At 45.3% G+C, this 19948-nt stretch overlaps 1 protein-coding gene and 1 long non-coding RNA gene across 3 annotated transcripts in view; both read left to right on the top strand.

Annotated features, from left to right (window-relative positions):
* Nucleotides 1-368: 368 nt before the first annotated feature.
* Nucleotides 369-3995, top strand: LOC308459334. The gene is made up of 2 exons (XR_013978014.1): nucleotides 369-518; nucleotides 3895-3995. It is a non-coding gene; the product is annotated as an uncharacterized lncRNA (long non-coding RNA).
* Nucleotides 3996-9247: 5252 nt separating this feature from the next.
* KIAA1217 overlaps nucleotides 9248-19948 on the top strand; it is a 370991-nt gene continuing 360290 nt past the window's right edge. The window contains exon 1 of one of the 2 annotated variants that reach the window (XM_080974354.1): nucleotides 9248-9347. In XM_080974354.1, the coding sequence (XP_080830480.1) occupies nucleotides 9272-9347 (76 nt within the window). In that variant the 5' untranslated portion in view covers nucleotides 9248-9271. The remainder of the gene's footprint in view (nucleotides 9348-19948) is intronic. The other variant, XM_080974365.1, reaches the window with a different exon arrangement.

The raw sequence follows: 19948 nt of genomic DNA, 5'->3' as shown, positions 1-19948 counted from the left end.
AATATATTCTAATACACTCATTTTTGTATGCAATTTTGCCTAATACACTCACTTTTGCAAAGCAATTTTCCCTATCAGAATGCATTTTAGTCTGTAATTTTCAGCAATATGTGCATTTTAAGGCACATTTTACCCTACTAAACCCATCTTTATACACATTGCTTGGCTGGAGAACAGCATTGCAAAATTCATAAGACACGTGGATTTCGAAGGATTGCTGCGTTTCAGTTTGTGCATTGTTTATGAAAGTGCCATTGAGGTAGGCTCACATTGAAATGTGAACTGAATCCAATATCTACCCCTTCCCTACCTAAAGATATGGTTTCTTCTCCATCAGTGGTCCCTTGTCAGTCGAAATTCAGGCTTGGCTTAGTACTATCAGGAGTGAACTGAAGAGGAGCCATAGTGCAAAGGGGACCCTTTGCACAAACAATGTACAACCAAGGCTGATAACAAAGTGGAAAGGACGGAATCTGCCTAGCAGATAAATCACAATTGGTTACTCAGAAGCCTTACAGGTAATTCCAGTTGTCTTCCTGTTGCAACCCCCATGATTACTGATGGTCTTCCCTGCATTGTTATTGCAGTGAATTGGAGGCTAGAGAAGTAGATTGATACCATGCTGTGATGGGTAAATGCCCAGCAGGTGTCTTGGAAGCAAGCCAGTGGCAAATTCAGAAGCACAGAGTTCCTTCACAGCCACACCCCCTTCCAAGATTATAAAAAATCTTATATTTATACAGTACAGTGGTACTTCGGGTTAAGAACTTAATTCGTTCTGGAGGTCTGTTCTTAACCTGAAACTGTTCTTAACCTGAAGCACCACTTTAGCTAATGGGGCCTTTTGCTGCCGCCGCGCCAACGGAGCACGATTTCTGTTCTCATCCTGAAGCAAAGTTCTTAATCTGAAGCACTATTTCTGGGTTAGCAGAGTCTGTAACCTGAAGTGCATGTAACCTGAAGCGTATGTAACCCGAGGTACCACTGTATTACATCAAAGGTGAAAGTGTGAGCACTTGTGGCACAAAGTCAGTCAAGCATAGATACCGTCCTCAGCACATGAAAGTAAATGTGACTTTTATGCCCTATTTGTTCTCAAATGGAATTGTGTTAAGTGTTGCTCGTTTGGGGGAAATTAAGCATTTCAATGCAAGCCCACAGGCATGCATAACCTTGCAAGAAATATTGCCATGACCAGGGATGCTCATGTTCCCTGCTCCACTCAGCTGTCCAGTCACGCCCTTATCCACAATACTTCATGCAGTTCCCATGCTCCACCCATTTTTCTATTCTCACCTCAAGTCAGTCAGCTTCCCATGACCACTGAGCTCATTGGGCTGTGTTAGGGAAAAGGTCCCCTTATGTCCTTCCCCCACCAAACCATTTCTTAGAGCTTCTGAAAACCTTTGGCTGCCCAAAGCCTGCTGATTCCTCATTGCGTCAGGATGGTGCTATTTTGACTACATAAGGATTCGCACATAGCCACTGAACTTCAGAAAGATGGACAGAGTTTGTGTGTGTGTATCTAGTTTTCTACACACACATACATAACTATATATAGATGACCACTAAAAAAATGGGAGAAGGATGAAAGAAAATAGGCATCAGCTTTTCAGCAAGATCTACTATTTTCTGTGCATGTACCGGGGCAAATGATTTGGAGTGCTCCAATAACTTCGTTCAGAGTGACTGAGGTTCTCTTTCCTTGAAGTTTCCTTGTACATAACAGAACTTGCACAGTGTTCTCTTGGAACGGAACCAAGTGCCTTCTTCAGAGTGACCCTAGGAATCAATAGCCCCCCCCCCAAACCCCACACACCAATCAGGACCCAAATGCCATAAAATTATGACTGAGTGAGAAGAGGGGACATGACAATCAGGTGGGAGGGAGAATGAGATAGAGATTTAATGGTCTGGATGGGTTGTTTTCTGGTTCACACCGAGAAGCTGTTTTTGAATGCCCTGAGTGGCAGATGTTATAAATCAATGCAGAAATGCACTTATAAATCAATGGAGAAATCCAATATTTTAAGGTCGCTGGGATTGAGCACAAATGTGTCCATGCCCCCCAAACTGGCTTATTTGTAGGCAAATAAGTAAAATGGTTGTCAGGCTGCCACAAATGTGCCAGGGACTCTGTGGGATTCACTGTTGTTATTGCTATGCAAACTTTTCCCATCACCACCCCACACCGGATATGATTGTATTTGTATACATTGCTGCTGGGGGAGCATAAAATCCCAACTAGTTCCACTGAAAAACATTTCAGTGTAGTGGTGGTGTCCATCCTAACTGGGCCATAGTATTGGGTTTCCCATGCCTTATGTCTGCTGTTGGCTGGCAGTATCTATAATGAAAGGATTTTATTTAAAAGGAGGGAAACATACCATCAATTTTCCTTGCATGTTCTATCAAAATATAGGGCATTTGGTTTTTGCTATAGGCATTGTGTGAAGGAATTTTAGTGCAGGAGGGGGAAAAAAACACCAGAAATTACTCCCTGCATGTGTGTGTGTGTCTTCTGACCCTGAACCCTAACTGCATTATCCTAGAAAATCCTTGCTCACAGCTGGAGTCCTCCTCCCTGCTCCCCCCAATCTAGGATTTTTTACTGTGTTGCAGTGGCTCTGCATTGCTGCAATTGCCATGATGGTTTCTGGGAATGGTGCCTTTGCTAAGCAGTTCTGCAGCAGTGCAATGCTATATTTTAATCAATTCAGTTGGCTGAGAATAAATCATTGCGCAGAATCATTTCTTGACTGCAGAAGAAATCACTATTGTTTCTGACTGCCATTTCCAAAGAACATGGCATGGCTGCAACACACGCTCGTTTCTGAAGGAAGGGTGAAAAGCAGAACAACACTGCAGCCTTCCAAAGTCATTGTGTACCTTTGCTGCATTTTCTAAGGTTGGGTTTTGCATATTTTAGCATAGAATCCGTTATTCGGCTAGGACTATGCTTTTGAAAAGTGGTTCTCTTAGGAATGTCCTGCAAGCACCAAAGAGTTTATGTTGACACAGACTGATGGAAATAGGTTTGATTTAAGAATAATAATAAAAAGACAAAGCAAGCTTGTCATGTATGCTCAATCAAGAACTGCTTTGCAATGACAACCTCCAAAGTCGCTCCTAGTTAAAGCAGACATAGCCTAGCCCCAGAGTCACCTCCATTGACTCTAGCTTGGTCAATGGTCAGGGATGGTGGGAGTTGTAGTCTAGCACCGTCTGGAGGGCCAAAGCTTCCCCAGCCTCCGTAACACCTGGCTTCCTTTTCTTGGGTAGCAGCATCTTCTTGTCCATAAAATACAGGCACCCCATTATTAGGCATCATTTATATTGCACTTTTTATTGGCTATATGGGTTATGCATGCCCTTACAACCATCGGAGGCACTAGATCACTCATACACTCATACAGGGAAGGCAATTCATGCAAGATGAGTCCATGCAAGGCTTAAGCCCAAGCCTGAGTGAAGCAGGGATGTTGGACTTGTAGCCCTCCAGAACTTGTTGGCCCATGACACCCATCATTCTTGACTGTTGGCCACACTGGCTGGGATTGATGGAAACTGGACCCCAACAACATCTAGACAGCACCAGGTTGCTCCATCCTTGCACTGGAGCACCTGCTTAGCTTTCTGCCATTGAAATGAATGGGGCCAGGACAGGGAATCCTAAGCATAGATGGAAGACATGCTCACTCCTATGAGGTTTACTTACAAGTTAAAAATAATGGGGTGGGTGAGAAGTAAAATGTAAAATATTTATTATGGTAATTCAGTACGGCATGTGTTTGGAGCTATCCTTCTTCTCTGGGACTGTTTCTCTGTGATCCAGGGCCATCCAGCCAAGGGATAGCTTTAATTGCCTTACTTTGTTTTAATCTTCGCAAACAGATGCATCTTTCAGCTGGATTATGTAGAAATTGCCCCAAGGAAGAGCAGCAGCTCCAAATGGAAAAAGCCCTGGATTCTCGGAATAAATATTCTTCAGCACCTCTTTCTTCTCGGTGTTTTGTTCCTCTTCACTTACTTCCAAGTAAATCTCTTTAGGAATGGCTGTTAGATGTGCATAACTTTGGCTGGATCATGCTCAGAATTTGATAGAGGACACCCATATCACCAGGTAAAGTTAGCTCAGCACTGCTATTTAGTGTTTTCCAGTAATTTTAGATTGTGAAATGCAACTTAATGACCTAACAAAAGACAATTTTAAATACCTCATAGATGGTATTTCTTTGGTTCATCAAATTCAAATTAATATCGATAAAGATGGTGGTATTGATAATTTAAGTACATTAATATTTAATTCATTCAAAAAGGATTTACATACAACATTTCAAAAGAAATTAAGCAGTGTACATCTGCCCCACATTTATGTATTTATTTTAAAAGAATTTTTACCTTGTTTTTCAGCCAAAAATCTCCCTGAGCAGCTTATGCTTTAGTACCACCACCAAGAATAATAAAGTCCTTGTCCTCAGATTTAGCATTTTAATGACAATGTCACAAAAGGAAAATAGGATGAGGAATGAGGAGGGAGGAAAAGGCAAACACAAGTACCAGTTCTTAAAGCTGATTTTTTTCTCATCAGCTGAGAGTTCAGAGAAAGGTGGAGCTAAAATGAGTTGTTCTCCCAGTGGAGCTGTCAAAGTGGCCTCACCTCCCATGTCTCCCTCTGTTGCAGCCTGGTGGAGTTGAGTTGGGGGAGCCAATGGAGCTAGTTTCTCAGCAGAGCTTTGCTTCCCATCTCTCATTTGCCATAGCCTGATGGAAACCAAAAATCCAAAGCAATTTGTTGGAGGGTGGGGTGGAACAATCAACAACACTCATTATTTGTGGCCTCTCTAAAGGCATTTCACCTGCTTAGAAAATATATCAAGTTTGTGCTTTAAGGACAATTCATTGCCTCAATTTTCAGTGGCGTATGCATCATAAATAAGAGCTGATTGTTGTACTGCTAATTAAATTCTCAATGTATATCAGTGCAATTGTTGACCGTGATGACACTTCTGGAATTAATATATATGCGTAACTGCAATCAGCAGATTAGTCCTTGCCCAGGCCTGATCTGGGGCCTGGAGGTCCAGCCCCCAACATGTGGCCCAGTGGCTGCTCACTTGGGAATGCCTGATGTGTGAACTGGTGGGAGGGAGCGATGTGACCACATTGCCATGGAAACAGGGAGGTGTCTTCTGGGCCAATCCCAACAGGAAATATTGGGAGGCAGGACAGAAAAGGGGAGAATTCACAGCTGGCTTGCATTAGGAGTCTGGACACCTTCTTTTCCCACTCTGCCCCCTCTTCTTCCTCTGACCATGCATCGTTGTCCCACCACCAATTCCCTGGCTGAGCCTTCTACCTTTGGGGGTTCCTCAGCTGCTGCCTCCCACCGTTCCAACCAGTCCATAACAAGTGGTATAGAAATTTAATAAATAAGAGATAATGATAATAATATATCACCTTTTTTATTACTACTATTGCCTGGAAGAGTCCAGTTGTTATAAAAAGAAGGAACCCCTTTGGAAAAGGATGAAGATAGATGGAAAAGCCTGCACCGTAGTGGGTAGAACACATGCTTTGCATGCAGAAGGTTCCAGCTTCCATCCCCAGCCATCTCCAGGAGTGGCTGGGAGAGACCACTGTCTGAAATCCTGGAGGGCAGTCAGTGCAGAAAGTACTGAGCTAGATGGACTAATGGCCTGGCTTAGTCTAAGCTCATTTCCTTGGAAGCCTACATATTTCATTTGTGTGGATGCCGTTTCATACTATGCAGAACCAAATGAAGATTTGCCACTGGGCATGCAATCTCCAGGGGGCTGCAGCCATTCACAGTTCCCTGATGTAGGTTCCAGGGTGGTTTGTTTTTAGTGGGGGGCAGGCAAGATTCCTTGAGTGTGCCCCTAAACTGAGTGAACCCACCTCTTTCTCAGAGATATCTCTATTGTTCCTTCTCTTGCCCCCTCTCTCTGCGCTTGAGGAAGAAGGCAAGGCAGGTGAAAGGTGCTTCTCTCTCTTGTTCCTGCTTGCATGCTCAGAGGGGGATAGCTGAATATTATTATTATTATTATTATTATTATTATTAATAATTTATTTATACCCTGTCCATCTGGCTGGGTTTCCCCAGCCACTCTGGGCAGCTTCCAACGAAGTATTAAAATACAGTGGTCTGTTAAACATTAAAAACTTCCCTAAACAGGGCTGCCTTCAGATGTCTTCTAAAAGTCTGGTAGTTGTTTTTCTCTTTGACATCTGGTGGGAGGGCGTGTGCCACTACTGAGAAGGCCCTCTGCCTGGTTCCCTGTAACTTGGCTTCTCGCAGTGAGGGAACCGCCAGAAGGCCCTGAAAGCTGGACCTCAGTGTCCGGGCAGAACGATGGGGGTGGAGACTCTCCTTCAGTTGAACAGGCAGTAACAGCACAGCAAAGAGGAAGAGGAGGAGCAGAGCCTGGAAACTCTGGGGGTTGACAGTGCAGGGCTGCGGCTAGTGTCCAGCAATGCTGATGCAGGCCCTGCATATATGATAAGGTGTGTTTGCAAACGTACCATTTCATGCCATATACAGTATTTCTCAAGTTATAATATTGGAAGGACCCCTTGAAAGGTGCAAACTGAAGTGTTGGGCACGAAGGATCTTCCCTTAAATAGCGGGCTAAATTAGGCATAGACGGCGAAAGGCTCGTGGGCAATCTGGTCTTGTTACTCAGCCTGTGTTGCCTTGTGCTGCCCCCCTGTGGTGGTAACTCACCTGAGAATGTGAAAACCTTTGGAGAGAGCGAGCCTGGTGCCTGCTAACGGTAGTGCCTCTTTTCAACATCGCCACCATCATTATAGAACCCTGTGATAACGTTTTACTGTTTGACATCTGCTTCCTTCCACTTTTAGATGTAGCGTGTGGAACAAAGGCCTCTGTGACTGCCCACATAGCTCTTCCTTGCACACACTGTTTGAAGCATCTCAGCAGAAATGACTTCAGACAATTGCTCATTATAGGTTTAATTTTCTTCAAGCAGCATATAAGGCACTAATTTCTACATGTCGGCAATGTCTGAGTGATGAGCGAGACAGGGTATTTTCGAGCATTTATACCTAAGAAGCAGCTGCCACTAAAACCAGCCAGAGTCTTGCTTGAAGAAGAGAAAGACCAAGAAGCCTTTGTATGTGATTGCAGAAAACAACTCCCCTACTTGTAACTGACAGATGAAACTGACAGCTTGTCTTTCCCCGACTGAAGGAAGGGCAGCCTCAGCATCTACCCCAAGTGGAGAGCAGAATGACTACCAGCACATTAAAAGAGGCAGCAGTGGAACAAATGGAAAGACTTTAGAGGACTGACCCTATCTTTGTGGGAGGGCAGGTGCTTGGCATACAGAAGGTCCCATGCCCATTCCTGACATCTCCAGTTAAAAGGACCAGGTGGCAGGTGATGAGGAAGACCTGTGCAGCAAAGCAACTGCCTTTCGGGGTAGACCAGGGATGGCAAACTTCAGCTGCTGGGGCAAAATATGCCTCTCCCTGGTCTGTCAAGTAAAACTCAAATCAGTTCACAACATGAAAACATACTATGTAGTAAGCAATACCCCCCCCCAAATGTGGGTTCCCTCACCCCAGCCATCTTTGCCACACTCCAGTTTTATGGCATGCTCTGAAGGAGTGCATTTAGTGACCACTGGATCTGGGTCCAAATCAAACTTCCATCTGGAGAAAACACAGTTTTCTCCACGGGAAGCAGAGGGACAAGGGGAAGAGCGAATAAGCCCTGAGCGGCCAATAAAAGCAACTGGATTTGGTGGACTAGCTTCTAAAGGATGTCTGGCTATGATTCAACTTGGGAACCAGATCCCTGCTCTGTCTAAAAAGTTTCTGCCTCTTGTAAAATATTCTAAATTATAGTTGTTTACTGGGCTCAACAACCAGGAGACCTTTTCATGCTGATCACCAGCAGAAAGTCTGGTCAGTGGAACATAGGAAACTGCCTTATACGGAGTCAAGTAATTGGTACAGCCAGTTCAGTATTGCCCACACTAACTGGCAGCTGCTCTTCAGGATTCCAAGAAGGATCGTGGACATCCAACAATGTGGGATGCTGAGAGATTCAAGACTGATAAAAGGCAGGCCTTCAGGCAGTGCATAAACTCAGGAGGAAGCAATGGCAACCAACCTAGATGGCATTAAAAGAAGATTAGACAAATTCATGGAGGAGATGGGTTACTAGTCATGAAGGAGGGCAGCAGTGCAGTTGCTGGAAACCACAGGAGCGGGGAGTGCCCTTGTGCTTGAATCCTGCTTGCAAGTTTCCCACTGGCTGGCCACTGTGAAAACAGGCCTACATGGGCCATTTGGCTTAATCCCAGGAGGCTCTTCTTATGTTCTTGGGTCTCTCCCAACCTTAGTTGGAGATGAGGAGACTGAATATGCAACCTTCTACTTGCAAAGCAGATGCTCTTCCATTGCCCGATGGTCCTGAAGCATCTCTAGGAATAAGAACACTGGACTAGATGGATCCCTTCTCCAACATGGTGCCTTCCAGCCCTTGTTGGACTACAACTCGCCAGCATGACCAGGGGCTGATGGGTGTTGTACGTCCACCAAGGAGGTCAGGAGGTCAAGGCTCCATCCGGCGGGCCACTCCCTCGCTACGAATGCCCTCCACCATTACCAGCCGGCTGAGCTCCCCTCCTCTGAGCTTAAAGCCAGAAGACCCCTTCCTCCCAGAGGACTGGCAGAGAGGCCGGCTCCTGGGCCACCGGGCGTCGGGATTGGGCGCCGGGCCGCCTTCCCCCGGGGCCGCTCTCTCGCCCTCGGAAAGGGGTGGGGGGTTGGAGCGGGAATGGAGGTGACGCAATGCCTGCAATCCCGAGGAGAGCTGCGCAGCGGCGGCCTGAGCAGAGGGCGCGCTCCGAAGGCGAAAGGGAGGCGCCGCTGGGGCTTCTGGCGCGCGTGCGGCTCCGCCCCTGCCGGCCGGCCGAGCTGAGGCAAGGGGGCTGAGGCGCCTCCTATCAGCAGAGCTCTGCGCCGCTGCTCCAGCCCGCGCGGCTGCTTGCAGGTGAATTGAAAGTCGTTGGCGGGGAGGGAAGGACACAGCCGCCGCCTCCTCCTCTGCTTCCTCCTGCCTCTGCTGCTGCTGCGTCCTGGTGGGGCAGCCGAGGCGCGTGAAACCCGGACCCCCAGCCGAGCCCGGCGGCGTTTCTCCTTCTGCCGCTGCAGGGCAGCTGCTGCGCTGCGCCCGTGCCCAGGAGGCGCCTGCCTCAGGGGAGGCACCGGCCGGCCAGGCATGTCTTCGCCGAGGGGCTCCCCGCTCGCCAGAGACCTCGACGGAGCGGGAAGGACAGGCAGCCTCAAGCGCGCAAGTAAGTCTCCCCGAAAGTTTCGCCTTCGCAGCCGGGGGTGGGGGAGGCCGTATGATTTGCTGTGAGATAATCTGCTCTCCTCATAGTTTCTGGGTTATGATGACTCGGCGGCAGTCTGCACATGCTCAGAGGCGCGCTTATCTTTATCGCTTCACCTTTCCCGCGCCTTAGAAATAGAACCCCCTTTCCTCTAGCCTATAAATGGTGCCCCGGTTAGTACCAGCTGCGGAACTGAGCCCGCGTCTCGCAACCTTCCTGCGTGGCTAGGAATGGCTCGAGGCTCATGTCTTTCGTTTCGACGGCTGGAGGAAGGACTTCACTTGCGCCTATGGATAATGAGAAGCCGTCTTGTGTTTCCATGTCCCCTAAGCTTTGGGGAAGACTGGCTAGAGTGGGTGTGAGGAGCATGTCACCCGTGGGTGTGGAAGGGGATTTCTCGGAGCAGGAGGGAGGCTCTTCCAAGTCCGGTTAAGGAGACTTTGAGGCTGTAGTCTTCTGTGCACTTAAAAGTGGGAGTACATCCCATGGAACACACTGGGATTTGCTTCCATTTAAACGTGCTGTAGGATTGAGTTGTGTGTGCTTCAGTGGGTGATACCCACACAAATGGGGGTGGGGTGGGGGGTTAAGGGGACTGGTCACTCTTTTGTGCCACTTTCCTTGATGTCCCCAAACCATCCCCTTGCGAGAGCATTCTTGGTTGTGGGATAACAAGAGACTTTGACATATTAACTGTGTGGTGAGGACTGGGAGACTGTTTCTGTTCTGTTCAAAGACACTTTTTTTTTTGCATGGCAAACTTTACTAGCACTTTGGAAGGGCAGAATTCTAAGGGTTGGAGAATGCGGTATGTGTGGGTCCTGCCACCCAGGAGTCAACCATGTTTCAGATTTGGTTTTTGCACCCCTGCATTTCCATTGCTCATTCCTGTCCATCCATGATATGGTCATGGCCATCTAGTGTGATGCTGATTTTGCTGATCTTACCTTGGGATTGTTCACTGTTTCCTTTTTTCTCCCGATCTTTCCTCTTCACCTCTGCACCCATCCATCATCTGCAAGGAGGCTAATTTGGGAGCCAGTGGTGACCTTGGAGCATTCTTCCTAGCCAGTAGACCTATAGAACATGCACCTTCTTTCTGGGCTGCAGTCTTCTGCTTTGGGCAGGGTTCTGGCAACCTTGGACTCTGGATTCTACATGCATTATTTGTATGTGTATGTATGTATAATCTTTCCCTGGGACCAAGTCCTTCGCTTCAATGCTTATTCCGCTGTGCGTTTGGCTCGCGTTGCCCTTGAGCAAGGGATTTGAATTAAGTTGCCCAAACTTCTTTCTCCTAGGCAAACTTCACCGCTTGTGCTCTGTAGTTGGTGGCTGGCTCTGACTGCAGCGAGTTAAATGCTGCTGCTTCTTGCCCTGTGGATATATGCTGAGCTCTGCAGAAGGACCTGCTACAGCAGCAGTTTGCATTGGCAGATAATCTTCTGGACTTGTTCCTTGTCTGATGCAGGGGAGCAGTCGCCTGAATGATGGGAATTATAACCTTTGGTTCTAGGCAGCCTTTTGGGAAGGAGAGGTAATTTAGGTACCTTTTGAGATTAACACTGTTTTAATTAACTCGAGCAGGCTAATCGCTGGGCACAGGATTGGTTCAGGCTGTTACCTGAAAATGGGGAAAAGGCATGCTAAGAATAGTGAAATAATACTGTGTCCTTTTAATTGGGTTGCTTTTTTATACTCCAATGACTTCCTGCCTATAATTTGAGACCCCTTTTTAGCCTCTAATAAATAGTAGCTACCCTTGAGAGATTGTTTGCATCTGTACACCACGGTTGGAAGGCTCTGTAATCATAAATACTTTATTGTGCAAAATTACCCTTCTTATTATAAGATGCATGAGGAGTTGCTGCTGCTGCTGCTGCCACCTCGCAGAATGGAGATCAGTGTTTCCTTAGGTAAATTGGGGAGGAGATCCATGTCTGTATGACTATATGTACCTTTTATATGTAGTGCTTTCTAGCATACTAGGTATTTTGCAATCATTGACTTGCATCCTAGGGGAGGTTAACATAAAAATAAACTCTCAAAAGGAAAGTTTCTCCTCTTCACTACAATACACAAAAATGATAACATTTGCAGAACGCAGTCACTGCTTCAGCCGTAAAAGCAGAGATTAAAATCACAGAGGTGATGAGCCTTTCCTTATTTTTTCCAGGCGTCATCAGGTGCTAAAAAGATAACAAATGCAGGGTCAGGCAAACTTCCCCAGGGAGAGAGTTACAAAGCCATAATGCAGACCCTATTTCTGGCTACCACCTACCTAATGTCTTGATGACTGGGGAACACAGAAAAGAGCCTCTGAGGCAGATTGCAAAGCAGGGCTTTTAAAAAAAGGAATATGTAGAACTGCCCGGTGGTACGTGGTTACAATTTGCATGCAAAACACACACTGCTGTGACACACCTGTGTGTTTTCCTAGTCTATGCGTATGTGCATTCTTGCCACCACATTTAGAAACCTACGTAGAGTAGGATAAAATCCTTGGAGCTGGAATTTAACAACACTAATACAGAAGAGTGTTATACCTAGACACAAATGTTTCATGTAGCTTTGACCCCAAAAGGTCTTTGTTAAGAATGCCATATTGGATATTATTGGAATCATTGCTCTTAGAATATTAACACTGACAACTTCGCATGGCTTATCAGGAAAGGGGGGGTCTCCGTGTTCTAGAACTATTTCCTTCAGATTAGAAATATTGGTGAATACTCCGTCAAGCAGTCTTTCTCAGCCTTGGGTCCCTAGATGTTGTTGGACTACAACTCCTGTGATTCCTAGCTAGCATGGTCAGTGGTCAGGGATGATGGGAGTTGTAGTTCAAGAACATATGGGGACCCAAGCTTGAGAAAGGCTGCTGTAGAGGGTAGCAATGGAGTCTGTTGGGAGTGTTTTTGGCAGGGGGAGGTGAAATGGGCATGCTTGATCAGGGTCTGGAAATCTAAGGGAGCTTGGGCTTCTTAATGTACTTTTCAAATTGACCTCATACACTTTTTACATCACCTAACATAACACAGCTTGCAGTTTAAAATATTCTTATTTAAATGTTCTTATTCAAATGCTCATTTTGTGTATGGCTGCCCATTAAACAAGGGCTTGGGCTTGCTTATATGTAAGAAGGTATTTATAGATTGTATAGGGCTTTACTATATGTGTGAACTGAAACAAAAAAACTGAACTGCTTTCTATTTTCAAAATACAATAAAACCTTATAATAAAGTAACACAAAACAGTACCTATACCAGTGCTAGATAATTCCCATCTTAACATAATCATACTAAAATCACAATGATCTAACTCAAGAAAAAGAACCTGTTTTAACTCTGTTGCATCCCATAACTGTGAGGCCATGAACAAAAAGGCCCTGTTACCACCCTTTCAGATTGTACCCAGAAATGAACCAAGGGTCTTCTTCTAAAAAACTGGCTTGATGCCTTCCATTTTTCCTGCTCCTAGTCAGTAATGTGTATGTTGTGTTTTGAACTATTTCTGTTCAAAGGCAGCCGCATGCTTGATAAACTGCAGAACGAAGGAGCATTTCTGCCAAGAGGCGGGTGGTAGACCAAACAGGAAAGTGGCTGGGATTCAGACTGTGTGGAGTGTGGGCTGAGGGATTGTTATGTTCATGTTGGCTCACCTACTTCATTTATTTATCACCAGCTGTATAATAACGAAGGGCTGTAGCTCAGTGGTAGAGCAGGTTCCCAGGTTCAATTCCTGGCATTTCCAGGCAGGGCTGGGAGGGACTTCCTGTCAGAAATCTGTTTGTTTGCCAATATACAACAGCTGTGTGAAGCAAGGCAGCACAACTGTTACTCCTCTGCTTTGCTTAGGCCTACTAAAATGTCACCATGCTTTCAAGTTCTCCAGAATGCTTTATTAGGCTATATGGCTGGGGTCAGCATATTCAGCAGGGGGCCAGTCCACTGTCCCTCAGACCTTGTGGGGCCCGGACTATATTTTGAAAAAAAATAATGAACGAATTCCTATACCACACAAATAACCCAGAGATGCATTTTAAATAAAAGCACACATTCTACTCATGTAAAAACACCAGGCAGGCCCCACAAATAACCCAGAGATGCATTCACATTCTACTCATGTAAAAACATGCTGATTCCTGGGCCGTCCGCAGACCGGATTTAGAAGGTGATTGGGCCGGATCTGGCCCCCGAGCCTTAGTTTGCCTATCAATGCTATATGGCATACTAATTCATGGAGTGGAGAGAGGGAATAAGTTGACTGATGGTGAAGCCATAGGAACTTTTGTCGCATTTTTATTGGCCTAGTAAAGATATTGCTCTAAAATGGATTTTTCTTCTTTTTAATGGGCTAGAATGGCTACCCTTACTTCTTATTCCCCTATTTCAGCCATATTCAGCTGAACTCAGTGCTCTATTTCTCTCTGTTGCTAAATTCAGCACTACCCTTGTTATCTCCATAGCAGAACACTCCCCTGAATGACTATGCCCCAAGCTACCCTACCCGAATGGCAGGAATATAAGCCAATCATCCTGGAAGGTTAGCAGGAAATTAGTTTAACATAGGATAGCCCCCCAGCAGCTGTGACAATACAGTTTCCTATCAGCAGAACTTTTTATTCTTTAAATATCCACTTAGTTTCAGGTTTGTTGGGCTTTGCACCTCACTTGTGACGGGCATTCTATTCACAGGCAGCAACCATTTTGCAAGTGCCCAGTTGATGTGCGACCACCGACATGTGCATTGTTTTCAGACCTGGAAGGGGGTGGGACAGGCTTACATGTGACCACTGACACACACCATGACCCAAAACGCAACCCCTGCACAAACAGGGAGTTGCCCTGTCTTTGTTTTATACATCCCACCGCTTCTACTTGTTCTCTGGGCGACTTACAAAAAGTCAAAATGACAATAAGGTAACATTAAAAACTAGAACATTAAAACACCACCATTAAAGGGCAATGTAAGGAAAGGCGTCGGTGGAACTAAAACGAAAAATCCAATGCAAAGTGGCATAAAAGCAATGTAAAGAGATTTAAGAAACCTGAGATAATAAAAGCCTTTGTTTGGCTTTGAAACAACATCAAGGTAGGCACTAGGCAGATCTCCCCATGGAGGACATTCTTCAGTCAGGGTGCCACCACTGAGCAGGTCTGTCCTTCTGCAGCTACCTGCCACATTTCAAATGGCAGGGACATTTGATTTAAAAATAATAATAATGAGTAATTCGGTTTTTTTAAAATGTTGGTGCAGAGGGGTGGTGTTCTTAGGTCAGGATCTTGTGGCTACATCCAAATGTTCATGTACAGTGGTGCCCCGCAAGACGAATGCCTCGCAAGACAAAAAACTCGCTAGACGAAAGAGTTTTCCGTTTTTTGAGTCGTTCCGCAAGACGAATTTCCCTATGGGCTTGCTTCGCAAGACGAAACGTTTGTTTGTTTCCATTTTCTTAAAGCCGCTAAGCCGTTAATAGCCGCTAAGCCGCTAATGGCCTTGCTTCGCAAGACGAAAAAACCGCAAGACGAAGAGACTCGCGGAACGGATTAATTTCGTCTTGCGAGGCACCACTGCATACAAATACAGTGGTGCCTCGCAAGACGAAAAGAATCCGTTCCGCGAGTCTCTTCGTCTTGCGGTTTTTTCGTCTTGCGAAGCAAGGCCATTAGCGGTTTAGCGGATTAGCGCTGTTAGCGGCTTAGTGGCTTAACGGATCAGCTGTTAAGCGGATTAGCGGATCAGCTGATAAGCGGCTTAGTGGCTTAACGGATCAGCTGATAAGCGGCTTAGTGGCTTAACGGATCAGCTGTTAAGCGGCTTAGCGGATCAGCTGATAAGCGGCTTAGCGATCAGCTGTTAAGTGCCTTAGCGGCTTAGCGCATCAGCTGATAAGCGGCTTAGCGGCTTGGGAAAAAGGGGGGGGAAAGGGAAAAAACCCCGCAGGAACTCGCAAGACATTTTCGTCTTGCGAAGCAAGCCCATAGGAAATTTGTTTTGCGAAACACCTCCAAAATGGAAAACCCTTTCGTCTAGCGGGTTTTCCGTCTTGCGAGGCATTTGTCTTGCGGGGCACCACTGTACGCCAGGTCTTCCACAACTTTGTAACCACAGCTCCTTGCAGTTCATTGGGTGCTGCTTCCCATAATCCCAACCCTTTTCGGGTTGTAGGAAGGGGGAGGCCTGACAGCCCTCTCTGATCAAGTGTTTGTGGTCTTCGCTTCAGTGCATATGCACTTTTCCTAATTGAAAGTACTTCTCTGTCCCAAAGGCTGCATTTCTGAACAATCCAAAGCTTCCCTCACTCATGTGTTTCTAAACAAGTCTCTCTCTTTCTCATTTTTTATAAAGGAACTAATCTCATTGCATGTAGCCCAAAGGTTTCGCTAAAAGGGTAAACACAGTGTATGTTTATAGAAGTAAGAATGGACAAACTAATAATGTGGTGATGGCTGCTGTGTTAGACAGCTTTTGAATGGGTTGGGGGAGAAAATCACGAAGGCAGGCCTACTGTCAAAACCGTACATCCTTTGGCAGCTGCTGAAGGCCCCACAGGTGCTTAACCCCTGCTCTGAGTTGCCATGCTTAGCCTGTTTGTCTTTTCCAGACTGCTTTTTGACAGTTTAAATGGTGGGCTGCTTGCAGCCACCTGCTGCAGACTGTACAGTTGCGGCCTAATATAGCCACTGGAAATCCTACAAAGTGCCTGTGCCTCCTCCAGCCTGGCACCAGCCCTGAATGAAAGAGTACACCTGTGCTTCTGTGATCCAGAATAGCTAAATGGAACTTCCATCTACAAAGGCAAGTATGGGGAGCCCTTGGGCCTGCTGATGTTGTTGAACTACAATTCCCATCACCCCTGGCCACTGGCCATGCTTGCTTGAACTGATGGGAATTGTAGTCCAGCAAAACCTCTGGCAGGCCAAAGGTTCCCAAAATGTGACCTAAAACAAAGTGAATTGGTTTTTGGTTGCCCCACCATAGCCACTGCCTTAAACGTATTTCCAAAAGATTGAATTACTGAATTGACAGGACTCTTTGGAGAACCTGGTGGGGAAAGATTTGACGAGTGTGCCGAGTCACCAATCTGGCAGCTCAATGTCTGTACCCACCCAACTTCCTCAAGGGAGAAGCCGAAGGCAAGAGGTAAGAGGAAGTAAGATTGGAATAGGATTGACTATGTTTAATTAAAGAAGTACATTTATTAAGAACATGCAGGATGCAACACTGCAACCCACCTTGGGACTGACAGTTATGAGTAGCGTGGGATTGATTTATTTTTTTTAAAGAAAAAAATGTCAATCACTTAAACAATTTGTACAATTTGACTTGGAAATTTTTACAGACTACTAGCACGGGCATGTAGATCGTGTGCTGCAGTGGATCCCTTTTTTGATAACAACCATCATCACCACCCAGGCCAGTGAACATAGTGGTCAGTTTAATGCAAATTGGAGGTTGTATACTGGAAATCGTGACAGATGAAGTTATCTAGAGGCATGCAACGGCCACAGATCTGATTTGTACCCTAATTTGGTACATTGTAAAGCCCCCCCCCCCCCATTGTTGAGTGTCATATGGGCTGGGAAATTAGTTCAAGTCTTCTCCATTTTCCCCCCATTGACTACCAGGAAGTAAAAGAATGGCTATAACTTCATTTCCTTTTAACAGAAGAAGGTGAAATGTGCAGATATACTAACTCTTCCAAAATGTATAAAGCCTGCCAAACTACACACAAATATGTCCAGGTGTTTTTGTGCTGGGCAGCCTTAAAAATTTATTTTCTTTTTTTAAAAAAAACCTATAGCTTTTTAATTTTGAGTCAGAATTGGATGAAATTCGCAATCCTAAGGGAATGAACCCTGCCAAGTTTCAGAAGGATGACTACAGCATTTTTCCTGCAAAGGCAGCAATTGCAGTCTGAGGATACGTGTGTGTGGGAAAAGGAATAAACGAATCTGTTCCTCGTGTTTTGTGGACAATTGTTCTGCAAATTGCAAGCATGAAAGGGGTGCCCTGGCGAGAAACCTGCTGAATTACAGGCAAATAGGTCCAGGGGCATTTGTGCTAGGAACTTTTTAAAAGTTGATTTGTAGGTGGGAAGAAATAAAAAGGGATTGTTTTCCAGGGAAAACCATTCCCTTTGATTACAAGCATGGCCAGTTGGCCTGAAAAGCTTGGCCCTTTGCCCTCTCCCCATTCTGGGGCTTGCTCTCATTTCACCCATCCTCTCTCCTTGGCATTGTATGGCAAGCTTAGAGAGGTTAAAGGTAAAGGTAAAGGGACCCCTGACCATTAGGACCAGTCGTGACCGACTCTGGGGTTGCGGCGCTCATCTCGCTTTATTGGCCGAGGGAGCCGGTGTACAGCTTCCGGGTCATGTGGCCAGCATGACTAAGCCGCTTCTGGCGAACCAGAGCAGCACACGGAAACGCCGTTTACCTTCCTGCTGGAGCGGTACCTATTTATCTACTTGCACTTTGACGTGCTTTCGAACTGCTAGGTTGGCAGGAGCAGGGACCGAGCAACGGGAGCTCACCCTGTCGCGGGGATTCGAACCTTCTGATCGGCAAGTCCTAGGCTCTGTGGTTTAACCCACAGCGCCACCCGCGTCCCTTAGAGGGGTTAGTTTTTTTTATTTATTTCAGTAGATACCGGTACTTGTCAGCACATTTTTCTTTTAAAAATGTTAGGGTTGCTAAAGCATAACAAAGCACTTCAGAAGATCCTGGTTCAACTCTTGCCACTTTGTACTGTTGCCCAAGAGCCCTCCAAGGCACCCTACTTCATCTCAGAATTCATGAGCACCTGTTATACTCCTCTGCCAGGCTCTTCACAGGAACTTCACTGTGAAATGGTCACAGTGACAAGACTCAGTGCAGGCTGCTAGGCAGGTGAAACAGAGGTCAATTTGTACCGCTGCCCTTTCAGCAAGCAACTTCGGGGTCTGCGTTTAACCAAAGATAAAATTTATTTGCGTTTCCTGTGACTGATTGATGCCTAACTTCCTAATTCTTTGTGACAACATATTAATGCATTTTCTCCCTTTAGTTTCAGTTTTACCATAGAATGTCTAATACGCAATTCTGTGGTAATGGAGCATTTGGTCTCAAAACGCCGCCTCCCCCCACCCCCAAACCATATTTGGTAAAACAAACATGAAGTGAAACACTTAATCCTGCTCCAAGGTCACCTCTTGACAGTTCATCACTTGTAGTCCGTGGAACAGTTATATAATTACACGCTCAAGATGAGTATATTTCAATTCTTAGTGTAAAACACAGATCAAAGTATTCTCCTAACTCCTAAAACTTCTGTTACAACAAAAATGAGGCATTAGGGTAGCTCAGTGGTTCTCAAACTTTTTCCCCCTGGGCCGCACTTTCAGAATAAAAATTTGCTCATGCCACACTGAATTTTTTATTGATAAGAAATACGTTGTCAGAAGGAAACAACTCCTAGCAGTGCTCGATTTATAACATAGAACATAACTGCTTTATAATATGATCCTGGAACATCCAGAAAGGATAAAACAATGCAGCTACATAGGAACATGAATCATTCCCCAAATATAATTATAAATGAGTTTTTTGCATATGTACCTTAAGTATGTATATAAACTCATTGATGAGGTGTGTGAGTTTCCTTTTGCTGGTCAATCTCATTTATATCAGGTCTAGTTTGAGACCAGCAAACTCTCATCTTCTCATCAACACAAAGAAGCCTTTCTCTTTTCTGATCTTTCATATTTGTCAGTTGATAATCACTGTTCACAACAGTATGTCATGGAGAACTGCGGAAAAATAGCCAATGCTATTCTCCAGCACTCTTTTCAGTCAACTATTCTGGATCTCAGCTAGGATTGTTCTCAGTATAACTTGATGCTCTTGCTCTCTTTTTAAATATCTATCTATCTATATTCTGCAAATAAAAAATATTTTGATACTGTAATATACTACACTGAATTGTTCAAATGTTTCTTTGATTGGCCTTGAATATTCCTGTCACGCTTGCCAGCGTGGTGTAATGGTTAAGAGCAGTGGACTCGTAATCTGGTGAACCGAGTTTGATTCCCTGCTCCTCCACATGTAGCTGCTGGGTGACCTTGCGCTAGTCACACTTCTCTGAAGTCTCTCGGCCCCACTCACCTCACAGAGTGTTTGTTGTGGGGGAGGAAGGGAAAGGAGATTGTTAGCCGCGTTGAGACTCCTTAGGGTAGTGATAAAGCGGGATATCAAATCCAAACTCTTCTTCTTCTTCTTCTTCTTCTTCTTCTTCTTCTTCTTCTTCCACACCAGTATGGCGTTCCACACCCTTTAAGAACCGCTGGAGTAGTTGTATTTTTAAAATTATCTAATTTTCAACCGACTATTTAGAAGAAATTAGCTGTCATATTATCAGAAACAGTCTACTGTGGTATGTCTTAACATTGCAGTGCCTACAAAAGAAAATAGTCTCCTTTTATCTTTGCAGATGTGTGTACTAAATTGTTCTTCTAATTTGCTTTACTTCTAATTGACTGCCTTTTCTACAGACTGCTTTTGAAATGAGATGCAGTCATTTGAAGA

Source organism: Podarcis pityusensis (assembly GCF_964106645.2).
Source record: "Podarcis pityusensis genome assembly, chromosome: 12".
In the NCBI taxonomy this organism is placed as follows: Eukaryota; Metazoa; Chordata; class Lepidosauria; order Squamata; family Lacertidae; genus Podarcis; species Podarcis pityusensis.
Note: the sequence above shows the minus strand (reverse complement) of the source record. Positions and strands in the feature narration are given on the sequence as shown.